Below are 13,001 nucleotides of genomic sequence, written 5' to 3' on the forward strand. Positions count from 1 at the left end.
GTACCGGTCCGTGGATCAACTGGTACCGGGCTGCATGGGCCACACCCGAAACAATGATTTGACGAATGCATTTTATTAGGACATCTTACTGGGTGTCCTAATAGCATACATTGTGTGAAAAACATAGCATGACATGTAAACTGCAGTTTATAGTGATAAACTGCTTGTAATTTTGTCAGATGTTGGGTCAGACAGGTTGTGGGTGTTCATCTGTTTCTAGTTTTCTTTATCAATAATGTAGGTTTTATATTAGCTCTTACTAGATTGTGCACGTGGACCTAATGTGGAGAGAAAAATCTTAAAGGGCCAGTGCGTTCAAGCCTCTGCGTTGTTACTCCCTCAGAGTAAAGCAATGTCACCCATCAGCCCGCTGGAGAATCATTCATATCTGCCTGTGTTTATGTCTGTGCTTTGTCTGACTAGTGGCTTGACCTGGAGAAATACATTACTGAAATGGAACACAAATGGAATTAGTAGATCGATTAATCTGAAAGTACTTTCTCATTAATCCCTCTCGTCTCACCTGCAGGACACTGTCTCGGTTCACCGGCCTGGATTCTATGCTGACAGGTTCTTCAAGTTCATGAGCAGCACCGTTTTCAGAAAGAGTTCCTGTGAGTTCCGTTTTGTTGCCTTACATAGTCAATGCAGTGTTGCGTGGGAAAGAAATACGAGATAGTCTTCAAACTGCCTTATTCGGTGCTGTTTTAGGTCATGTGAGGGAGTTCAGTTGCTCTTTTTGTTTGATTTTCTTGTGAAAAGATCAAGTAAGACTCTTTAATCCCATCCATCATAGTATCACTCAGTCACGGTTCCTCAGCACGGGAAAATGTCTTCAAACCTAAACAGGCAAGACATTGGCAAAATGGGGCTTTTTCTGACAAATTTATTGAGAGAAAAAGAGCATAACAATCAGGCAGACTGCTACCAAAACAACTGAGGTTAAACATGAGGTTTAGAGCACTATAGTGTATAGGATTATAACTCATTCTAAGAATAAATACATTCGTTTGTTAGTACAAAGATATGGCTTTTCAGACAATAACCTTTTATGTATGTTAAATGTTTTTTAAAATCGGTTTGTTTTCTTAAAGAATAATAGGAAGTCAGTATATATAACATGCTGCTTAATTTTTTCAGCATTCGAATTACTTAGAGCACGACAGCACTTGCTCGTATTGCACACGCCAACTCACTCCACTTGAATAAACCGTTCTTTCTTGATGAATATTGAAAACTATTTTACATGCGACTTATTATTAACTATACACTTTTTTCCAAAGCTGAAGTGTACAAAGTAGAGAATAAGAGATGGAGGAACATTTTCTTAGGACCTCTGCCCTGAGATTGATTGTTGAACGATCTTCATTCATGTTTGAATCTGTTTTCTTTGTGCATTGTGCAGCTTTGAAATCATCCCCCTCCAAGAAGGGCCGCGTGTCACTCAGCGTACCAAAGTGCAGCGGTCCTGGCGCAGCCTGGTCTGCTAGCCAGCTGCCCTCCGAGAGAGACGAGAACATCTATGACCTGAGGGGTGCTCGCAGCTTCCCCACGCTGGAAGATGAAGGTAATTGTCTAACAAATTACCCCTCCTGTCAGTAATGAAATGATCTCTTATTTATTTGTTTTTGAGCTATTGTTCAGGCTCTCCTTAGATTGTTTACATACGCCTAATTTTTTGGCCGTTTTGTGTACCTAAAAGAATGACACAATGAAACTGAATGTAAACTGAATTTGATGATGAATGGCCTATCTTGTCATAGCTTTTCTATGATCGTCTATTTTTAGTTATTTCTGCAACTTGTATGTTCAAATGTTCCTTTTATATGAAACCCTCAGGACGAGCTGATCTTCCATGCACGCCTCCTTCTTTTGAGGAGGCCACCACGGCGTCCATTGCCACTACGCTCTCTTCCACCACTTCTTTGTCCATCCCTGAACGATCCCCCTGTGACACTGCCGAGCATCCGCGCTACAGGTAACATCCTGTGGCTCCTGAGGCGAACTTCTCCCATTCAACGCCTGCGTCTTAGAGGTCTAGGGCACAGGTCTCAAGGTCCGGTCCTCGAGGGCCAGAGTCCTTTGTGTTTTTTAGTTTCCTTGTTCTCAATGTCCGGTCCTCGAGGGCCAGAGTCCTTTGTGTTTTTTAGTTTCCTTTCCCCATAACACCCGATTCAAATGATTAGCTCAACAGCAAGCTCTGCAAGAGTTTGAAAATTATTCTAACCATTTGAAGCAGGTGTGTTTGGGAGGGAAGCATCGACAACATGCAAAATATTAGCCGTTAAACCATAATTCATCAACAAGCTCTGCTGAAGCTTGAAAATAATTCTAATTATTTGAATCTGGTGTGTTTAAGAGAGAAAACTGGAAAACGTGCAGGACACCAGCCCTCGAGGGCTGGAATTGCCCACCCATGGTCTTGGTGTAAGGTGTAGCTTATGGCAGCGGGCTTTTGACTGGCTGTCCAAAAGACAGCTAGAATAAGGGAGGCTGTAGTTGACATATACAGTAAATGTGACAAAAAATCACATTTACTGCCCTCTGAGAAAGAGTCAGAGTCATCTGTGTAAGGCAGTGTTTGGTGCAGGGGGGTGAAAATATATACCCATAATGATCGTTTTGCTATCTGATGATTAGCTGTGTTACTGGCAAAGTCAATGATGGGGCTTGAAATTGCTTCATTTGTCTTCAGGAGGCACACCCAGTCCCTCAGCCACGATGGAAGGTAAGTTAGTGGCATTCCGCAACGGTCGGGACATTTGTTGTTTTCATACATGACTCCCGTATGTGTATTTGCGTGCAGAACCCAAGAGGAGCTGCGTGTGCGTGAAGAGGACCAGCAAACCATCACAGTGGAGGTGGAATTAAAGAGACACGACAGTGAGCCCACCATCTCTATCCCGCAGCCTTCACCTGAACCCAGGTACTGCAGTGTCATTGTCTAATGAAACCCCCAAAGTCCATCCTCTCGGAGGGTTTGTATAACTTTGGCTAAATGCTGCACAAACTTTAGTTTGGACCTTTGTTCTCATGTTGTCACGACGCTTGTGTGAGTTTACGGCCACTCCAAAAATTGCATATTAGGTGGAAGATTCCACATTGTTCATAGGTGCGAAGTTGAGTGTGAATCTTTATCTACAGTACCGGCCAAGAAAGCTTGGAAGCACACTCACATTTTTTCCCCGTGTTTTTTAAATTTCACGTATTTTGATATGAATTCTGAAGTCTTCAACAATATGAAGAAATATTAGTGGAATTATTTGGTAAAATTAGAAAATACCAATCAAATTGAATGTAAATTTAAATTATGTCAAAATAGGCATCTTTAGGCCTCACTTACAGCTTTGCACATCAATTTGGATGTGGATGTTGCTTTATGACCTAAAATTACTTTCACTCGTGTCTGTTTTCAAAAGGATAGGCTCCATCTAAACTGCAAGTCACCTGTGAATACTGCAGTATAATAGTAAAGAAAATAGATTTATATTCAAACTGTGTTGACAAAGCACCAGATGGACTATGGCATCATATTAGAAATGCTTTTTTTCCCCTTCTCAACATAGTTTGTGTGTGACCTCAATATGACGTAAATATGATTGTGTTATTCGTGCTGCTGGAAGCTGTTAAGACAAATTTGGGGTAACCATCAAGTGGAAGTAGGGCAGTGGTCCTGAGGGCCTAAGGCGACTCCCGTAAAGCCACCATGACCTGATTTTTGGCACATTTTAACCTGATTTATGTTTCAGTTTTTGAAAAACCGCTGTAATCTCATCTCTCTACAACACAATTAACCTAATGTGATGATGGGTCACAAAGAAGAGGGGAGGGTGTAGGCTTGGGAGGATCTGAGTGCATTGATTTGGGCAGTGGCGAGACAAATGGCCTAAGGTCATAGATGGAGTTCCAGAGGGGGGGCAAGGTAAAGCATGGCGCAGAGACTGAACAAACAAAAAAAATGAGTCTAATGTTCCTTGATTTGTTATGAATTCCACTATCAGGAAATGAGATTTTGTGAGTCGGTAATGCTCTTGTACTGGAGGGGCACCTTAGATAATTCACGTCTGCCTAATGTTGTGGTGTGTTCATTTAAATTAACATACCTAAAACACAGTCAGCAAAGACAAATGTCTGCATGGTAACATTAAAGGGATTCTCAACTTATTTAACCATTTTCAGCAGAAAAAAGTATATATTGTATTTGATCAATAATTAATTTGATATTTTAAACTTTACACAGTATATATGCATATAAATTACATTTGGCACTTTGGCATTTTAATTTCTGATTAAATAATACTTTTTGGGGGGTGCGTACTGACAAATCTAACCAGGAATTGAAACGTCTCATTTATTTAAGCCGCGTCTCTCATTGTATGGCTGCCGCTCCATCTTCATGATGTCGTTCAAAAGCCGCCTAGTCACAACAAAACAATAACAAAAACGCTGATATCGTAGCGATCATTAGTGGGAGTCAGATGCGGAGTGAATAAAGAAACCAAAGACAAGCGTCTCATTGACATCAAAATGAACCGGAGAGCCAACAAAGCAAAAGACGTCTCAAGAGACCACACAGAGTACCACCCATTCCTCCTATCAAATCGCTCTCCTTGCCAAACAACGACTCATAAATTCATAATGTACTACAACGTTGATTGCTCCCAAACACATTTTTGCCACTTGAAACTTTGTAACTAATATAGGAAACAACTCAGTTCAAAAAAATATGAACAGCTCCTCAGATAAAGTAGGTACATAATTATTCTTAGATTGGGGTGGTGTCGAGGCAATACAAGGGATGATTATCGTTGTCATGCCAGCAAGCAATTCTTAGAAGCGCATCATTGAAGGAAAATAACACTTTGGGGGCGTTCTATGGTACAAGTTGACATGTAACATGTAAATTTGCCAAAACGTTGGATTTTCATTTTTCGCCTTTAATAAATTATTTTTCATGTACAACTGAAAATGACACCACGTGCCTAAAGCTCAGATAATGACCAATCATAGCTCAGGCCATTTTTGGATATGATCATGTGACATGGCTCGCAAGCTGAGCCATGTTTGGATGTTTTCTGAGCACTTGTAATGTCATTTTCAGTAGAAGTAAAGTGACAAAATGATTTTTAAAGATATTAGTTGTACACGAAAAACTTTTTTTTTCCTCAGCACTCACACAAAATATGAAGGTTTTGCCGCTGACATGCATAAATAAGTTTAGTATTCCTTTCAGACTACACTTATCCCTTCGGCCAATGTTAATGCTTTATATTAGTACTAGGCTGCACAAAGCTCTGGCGGTAGATCTGACAGAAGCGTGGATGCTCCTAATCTGTGTTTAAGAGCAACAAAGGATCACGGCTACACTACAGCTGGCAAAACACACACGAACACCACATGCTTGTTTTATTCCAGCAGTGAGGCACTGGAGGCTGCCGCTGCACCTTCCACCTGTTCTCTAACCCCTGAAGCCTCCTCCTCGCCCGCCACTGCCACTCCTGTGTTTGCCGAGGCATCCGGGGCCACTCCATCCAGTCCCAAGCTATTCGTGGTGGCGGCAGAAACGGCCGGCCACGCGTCAGGCTCGGGGTGCACCAGCCAGGCTTCGGTGGACGACGAGGACGATGTGCCAGTCACGGATATTTACTTTGTAAGACCACACGCTACGCTTTCTACATTTTCTCATGTGTTGAAGCTGTGTAATGCTCTCCCACAGAGATGTTGACAGACGGGGCGGCATAGTAGTGGGCCGTGGCACTCTAGAGAGGGTATGAATGTGTGTGCGGTGCACTCCGAGTGCTGCGATAACAGCATGTTGTCAGTCTCCTTGCTGCATTTCAGCTGCACACTTAATGCTCCTTTTTGTCTTGCTGGGTACAAAGATAAACAGAAAACCCAAATGACAAAGCAAAATATGTTATAACTTACTGTGTAATATATATAAGTTTGGTCTATGTGCGCATCTGATGAACTAGAATAGGAAAGAATTGAGTTCAAATAACAAATATCGCAATCAGTTCATCAATTTGCCAGAATGAATGGTTATTTTTAACTCATTCAGGAATCCAACTATTTACGGTCACCTATGATTATATGAGTCAGGTACGCTTTTAAAGAGAACGTGTGAAAAAAAAAACCCAAAAAACCCAACTTGTCCTTAAAATTCAAACGTTTGTATTACTGTAATGACAACAGACACCAGTGAGTGGTAGCTTTGCATCACTTGGATTTGGGATCAACACAGCTTTTGAGGCGACATTTAAAAAAAAAAAAAAACGGGGATTAAACATCTTATTGTATGAGTTATGTGAGAGAGAAATGTCAACCCAGAGGTCAGACAGGTTTAGGTTCAATTGACACTCAGAAAAGTATATGGCTGTGTATGGTATGGCAAAACTCAGTTTTCATCCTTAAGTTGAGCAAGTGTGCAGAATGTACGACGAGGTACAGATATTTTCTCCTTGCATGTGTGTAAGTCTATTTGTGAATCATTTGAGGGAACGTCTCTTTTCCATTCTCACCTCAGCATGCCGCCCTCGTCATGTCACCTTTTCCACTCTCTCTTTTTACGCCTTTGTCCATTTGTCATCTTTCGCTTCCGCCGTTGTTGTCAGTTCCCCGACGGACGGACTTGGGTGGTCCCACCTCTCCGACAGAGGGGCAAGTGGCGATCCGGCTGCCCAGTAAGTGATCTGTAGACGGAGCCGGGTGTCAGACTTGCCAACTGGCCCGTGTTAGTATACAGTTGGTGGCGTGCGCCTTTTTGTGCAGCGTTTGCACCTGTGCAACTGTTTTCTGAGTTTGGTCACGTGACGTTCCCAAGATCAGCCATGCTTTGATGTTATTGCTGTTGAGCAAAAGGCCTTCTTAAATAAGTTAATCGTACATTGTCAATGATTAAGTTATCAAATTAATTATGGACAAAATACTAGTAACGTTTTACTGCTGAAAATGGCTATATGCATATGTAAATCCCTTTAATCTATCGCTGGTGTCAGTAATGATTGAGACTTTGGAAGTTCCAGTCAGGTAAGCAAACTAACATCATGTGGTGTTTTTTCATTGACGTGTCAGTCAGTAGACTGCCCTTTTGGCCACTTAATTCCCTTTCATCATCCTCCATCACTGACCTCAATCACCTCCTACAAGACATTTGACCGCAACACACTGTGTGATAATCGCTGCTTTAGAGCAACATCTGGCTTCAACGATTAACACGAGCTGTCTGAGCGACATTTCCCCCTTTATGCATCCCTAACTATCATTTCCTGTCTTGTCTTTTCTTCTCCTGCGACCTCCTGCATCTTTCTTCCCGCCTGCCTGCCACTGCCGCCGCTTATCTCTGTGCCACTGGCCCTCTCCTCTGTCCCCCTGGCGCCCTCTGCCGTGCTTGGCGTGTAAAAAAACAAAAACAAAACAGCCTCCAGAGGACAAGACCTGGGTGTACTCTCCGCTACACTATGGCTCAGAGTCAAAGGCCCTGCCAGATGGGGACTGGGAAAGAGAGACAGTAAGTGAGAAGCATCCGTCTAAGAAATACACAGTGCTAGAAGAATCCTCCGCATTCTGTTTGTAGCAGTTCTAATGCTTCTCGGGTCCATCTAACTCTCCCCTACCCCGCGCATTGCAGCATTCATCCGGGTGCAAATGGTCACCTAGCTGTGACTGTTTAGTGCACCGAGCAGCCACCGTGTGTCTCTTCAAAAGCAAGCAGCATGCGCCATGCCACATCTTGTCATCAACCTGCTCAGTTCTAAATCGGCAAAACAATGGCTTCACACAGGGGTGGGCAACTGGTGGGCCGTGGGGTCACTTTTGGCCCACCACGTCATTATCTCCCTAACGGTCATGCGATTCGAAAACCAAACAAAACCAAGTGAAAACCAAACAAACCCCCCCAAAATATCAATGAAAACAGATGAACTTTTGCAAAACAGAGGTGCCCTCACTTAATGAGTTTAAGCCGTTAAATAAACCACCAACAAAGACTGCTATGTTTTTAATATATAACAGCATTCTATAGTGCAGTGTCATATATATATAAAAAAAAACCTCACCTATAGCATTGGTGTGTAGAAGAATGTGAATAATAAAAGTGTCCATTATTATTTCAAGGATTCATTCATTTGGTGTACTGTATTTATCAGCCCACGGGCTGCATAATAATATTGGCGTACAATTTCACGTCTGAAGGACTCTAAGCTGCAGTAATACTGTATATTGTTATAATTTTAGTCAATTTATATATGTTGATGCATGTATGCTTCAATGGTTATAACATTTTGTCATCAATGCAAATTTCAGTGGCCTTTTCTGTGTTAGTATTACGTTAGCAGACGTTTGTGGGCCAGTCTTTTGTTATGTCAAGTTTTCCACTAAACTTCTTTTGATTTTATAAAGCCCAGGCCTAAGCCCAAAGACATGACAAGTAGGCTGTGCGCAAGCAACATCCTCACATTTTTGACATAGGCCATACTCTAAGGACGAGTGGGCAACTAGTGCCAGTTCTGATGGACGCCATAATCCGCAACATTGGTCACACAATATATTATACTGAATTGATAAAGATTTCTTGCCATTTTGCCACATATAATTCTGATTATAAACTGAAATAGTGCTACTAGGCTAACTGTTGGTATGCTGACATATACATAGCAAGATGGCAACCTGAGGGAAGGCAGATTCTCTGAAGAGATTGTTGGGTACTATGTTTCTCATGAGAACAGATGCAGTGCTGAAAGGCTTGCTGTTGCTATGGTAACATAATATAAGAAAACACATTATCTACTCAGGTTGCAAATCTATATTTTGCCTGATGTTAGTATAACTGTTAACTCTTTGTAGCATTACATCACTTGTCAATAGTAATGGTACCCAACTACTGAGCAACATATCAAACCCACTATGATGGGTTGTTAAGAATTCTGCATCCTGCCCTGCCCTGCAGTGCTTCTCAATTATGATTTTTAAAGCCCTCCCTAGGAAGGAGAAAACATTTTGCGCCCCTCTATTTGTAGCAGTGACTATAAAAATTGTATAAGTATTCCTAAAATTGTATCCTTTATAATATTAAAAAAAAGGGAAAATGCAATCAAAATCAACTTAATAATCAAATTTAACTACTTTTTACAGGGGTTATGCAGGTAGTCTGAAATGGGGAAAAAAAATAACCTGAAGTGCCTTAAAAAAAACATGTCGATGCGTATTTAAACTAGAACCATTTTTGACCAACTGAACTGTTTGATGCTGAAAAAAATTATTTACTCATTAAATTTTGTATGCAATTTGATCTGGAACATTAACACAGGAGCACCAATACCTTCAAACATTTCAACCTGAAGAAAAAGTAAAAAACAGGGTGATGTTTTTTGTCCATATACCGATGTTATTTCTAATGAGATCAGATGCATTGCTAACTACGGCATATTTATGGTGTTTTTGTTGAGTTTTCTTTGCGTTGGCTTTCTTCATTTCTTCACTGTGTCCTTTTCCCTCAGTAAACCCCGTTTAGTGACTGAAAAGCATGAAGGGGATCCTCCAGCCGAAGCCCAAAACCTCCTGGCGGTCGAAGCGCAATCTTTTTGTCTCAAGATAGAGGGAGAAAGCAACAGACTGGCGGAGCAGAAAGGTCCCTGCCATTTTCATATGATACTTGTGTTTATGTGTGACATAGTACAAGTTTGCTTGTGTGTTCTATGTTTTGATGTGACACACATATGTCTTATTTCACATAAACATCCAACGGGCTTATCCTCAATTGCCCCGAGGTAGCTACTGTACTGTATGTTGGAGCAGGATATGTTGGTGTGGGTTTCCATAGTCATATGTAAAGGGTCATGTCATTAGCCTATTTAGTCACATGGTGGATAGTATATATTATATTATGAATGATGGCCTGGCCTGGCCTGGCCTGGCCTGGCCTGGCCTGGCTGCCTCATGTGCGCATTTTGCCAGGCGCGGGGCATTTAGGAATGACACACCTGTGGCTAAAAGCAGCGATCCTTTTATTTCATGTCTTTTATTTTGTTTTGCAAACTATAACTACTTTGTGTATTACTCTGCACTCTGTTTTTATTTATTAGAAAAAGGTCCACATTTTGAAAGATTTTCAAAGTTTCAGCTTTGACCATTCCGCTGCGGTTGTTAGTTTGCCACTAACAAAGAGTTGCCTGTGTTTTAATTCAGCATTACACAACTCAGGTTTTTTCTCTCTTTTTTGGTGGATTTGTTTTATTTTATTTTATTGTTTAATTGTCATATAAAAACATGTTTGTATGAAAAACATTCTCCCCTATCAGGCTGTAGCGCCATACTTTTCATAATCTCATCTACAATGAGTTAAATAGACACCCCTGGCTGGTAATGTTTGCTGATAGTATCAAATGTTAAAAAGTAAATGAATTGTATTCGAACAAATACACTCACCTGGCCAATATCTTTAAATTGAAAAGATAGAGATACTTTATTCATTCCATGAGGATGATTAAAAAACAAAATAAAAGTTATAGTTTTATACATCAAATGTTTTATGTTATATATATTTATATATATATATATATATATATATATATATATAAATAAATAAAAAACATAGAAGCTTCCCTTCCAGCAAATATCTTACAATAAATTCATTATTGTCTTTTCAATCGAATAAATAAAGACTGCTGTCCATTTTTGGTGGAAACAAGGCAATATTGGTTAATAGTACAGTCTAGTATTTCCATTGTTAAAGAAGTATCTCGTTATAAAAGGATATTTGTGAAAATGAAGGCCTCCTACAAACAAATACTTTATCTCAAATAATTGTAACCTTTTCCTTACTTCAATTGAGTAAACAAACACTTCAAACCACTACTTTTTGGCAGATTTCATAAAAATATATAATCGTATTACATAAATCAATAAATAAACAATGCCTTCCCTCTCACAAATGCTTTACTCCTAATTAACATCAAGTACAAACTGCAGATTCAACTTGTCCAAGGACTTACGGATTTTGTCACTATTTATGAAAACATTCATAGTTTTCCAAAAATGCCTCTGTACAAATGAAGGCCTCACCTCTCGTTGATGCCTCTTCCCTTCTGCAGTAAAGCATACAACTAGAGAAATACATTATTGTGAAAATCAGCACTCATTACTGCGGAGTTTTTAACAAGTGGCATTTTTGCTCCATGTTTTCAGACTTCTTGTAAAAGCCGTGCAACTGTGCTCATACTGTATTTGCAGAGTATACTGAATATGAATGAACGTGGTGCTGATCTGGTGAGATTGTTGAATGGACCCTCCAAAGTTGAACGCTTCAAAAGATTATGAACAGTTGCGGAGGGAAAATATGCCTCAAAAGTCAAACTACATTCATTTCGTTGCGTATGATATCAGCAAGTCTTGTCAGACTTCAGAACAGTGAGCATGCACACAGCCTGATGAAAATGTTTGTATTTTAGGGGCCCCCAACAAAAAAAGTCTCAAGGATCAATATTGAGGTGTAATCTGCCATTTTGCTTTGAACCAAACGTTCATTGCAAATTCCTCAGCTTTGACAAACTCTTTCTTGGGAATTTGAGAAAACGGGCCCCAATTGTAAGCCCCTGTCCTAGTCACATGGGACAGATTGATGATCATTTTGTGTATTTTCCCTGATAAAAGGGTTTCTCATAGCTTTAATTGTTCTTGCCAGCAACTGGCATAATCTTAGTATTCTCTTTAATTTGATTAGAACGTGCAGTACTTATTTTACTCATAGGACTGTAAATACTCAAACGCTACCTAAATTTGTAGCATTAATAAATGATTATAAATTATATTGAAATTATTTTCAGTAGGAAGATTGTTCAAGATTGTGTTCAACTGGTGGTTCAGTTGTATTTCAAGAGACCTTCACAAATGGCCACTTGTCTTTTATTTATGTGTAACTGCCATTGGTGCACTGTATTGCTCATGGAGTGTATTCAATCAACTGTCATTACAGATGGAAAACAGAGCAGCAATATTTTGTACAGTCCTCACCTTATTTTCTTTCAAATTGCCTTATGAGAGGATTTTCTTTCACTTTGTGCGGTCCTATTTATTTTTCTCATCATTGTGATCCTGAGAATGTGTACATAATATATTAAAAAAAAAAAAAAAACATAATATGTAAGAAAGATATACAGATATATTTTCCATCAGAAATGGAGAATGTTATTTTTCTTTGGTTTTATTTTTGCTGCTTGGCCGAGAAACGATTGCAATCTGTGTAATTTGCTGAGTGGCGTTCCTCAGTACGGAGATGGAGCTGCATGCAGCAGTCGGGGTGAATTTACGGTACATGCAAATCAGTAGGGATTCTTCCAACTTGTTCAAGCTGTGTTGTGTTGTGTGTGTGTCATCCAATAGGAAGAGTCCTTTACAAAGACATAGCATGGTTTAAAAATGAATAATGCATATCAGAAATGTGTATTTATGTATATCTGTGTATATTCATCTATTTATACCTGAGCATAAATAGATGGCTGTATATGTTTGTGTGCGCGCGTGCGTGTACGAGTGAGTATGTCTTTGGACTCAATCAGTATGAATCTGAAATAAAGCAGTTCTATGAATTGTCCAATGTGCAGGTTTTTTTTTTTTTTTTGCTCATTCTAAAAAGTTGTATTCTATGTGTACCCACTTGTCTCTAGACATGGTTCTGGTTCATTTTACCCTTGTGGAATATGAGTTAAGATGTAAAATCCATTTATTATCTCATCACAAGGAGCGGACACTTGGGGTCAACTGAGAATGAGATTAAAGTGCATTAAAAAAATAGGGTTACTTTCAAACTTGGGTTCGGGTATCAAAAATACGTTATGAGCCATCACACGTTTTGCTGCAAATGAATGTATGCAAAGAAATTGTCTCTATTAGGAGTAAGTAGTTGGTATACTTGTATTTCACCTCTTTTTTTTTGACATGTATTTTTTACATGTATCTTCATCTTGGCAAGCTCCATTGTTTTGAGGCACATCAAACATCTTTAT

General features: G+C 39.8%; 1 protein-coding gene across 6 annotated transcripts in view; it reads left to right on the forward strand.

Annotated features, from left to right (window-relative positions):
* The window catches only part of pip5k1ca (phosphatidylinositol-4-phosphate 5-kinase, type I, gamma a), a 33,133-nt gene extending 20,541 nt beyond the window's left edge, over nt 1-12,592 (forward strand). For 2 of the 6 annotated variants that reach the window (XM_088425714.1, XM_088425713.1), the window contains 9 exons: nt 530-614; nt 1,406-1,567; nt 1,840-1,978; nt 2,696-2,728; nt 2,807-2,926; nt 5,416-5,650; nt 6,615-6,683; nt 7,421-7,510; nt 9,498-12,592. In XM_088425714.1, the coding sequence (XP_088281840.1) occupies nt 530-614; nt 1,406-1,567; nt 1,840-1,978; nt 2,696-2,728; nt 2,807-2,926; nt 5,416-5,650; nt 6,615-6,683; nt 7,421-7,510; nt 9,498-9,500 (936 nt within the window). In that variant the 3' untranslated portion in view covers nt 9,501-12,592. The remainder of the gene's footprint in view (nt 1-529; nt 615-1,405; nt 1,568-1,839; nt 1,979-2,695; nt 2,729-2,806; nt 2,927-5,415; nt 5,651-6,614; nt 6,684-7,420; nt 7,511-9,497) is intronic. The other 4 variants (XM_088425715.1, XM_088425716.1, XM_088425717.1 and 1 more) reach the window with 4 other exon arrangements.
* The last annotated feature ends 409 nt before the right edge of the window (nt 12,593-13,001 follow it).

This window comes from Hippichthys cyanospilos, chromosome 10, assembly GCF_059441005.1.
Source record: "Hippichthys cyanospilos isolate Australia breed blue-spotted pipefish chromosome 10, RoL_Hcya_1.0, whole genome shotgun sequence".
Lineage (NCBI taxonomy): Eukaryota > Metazoa > Chordata > Actinopteri > Syngnathiformes > Syngnathidae > Hippichthys > Hippichthys cyanospilos.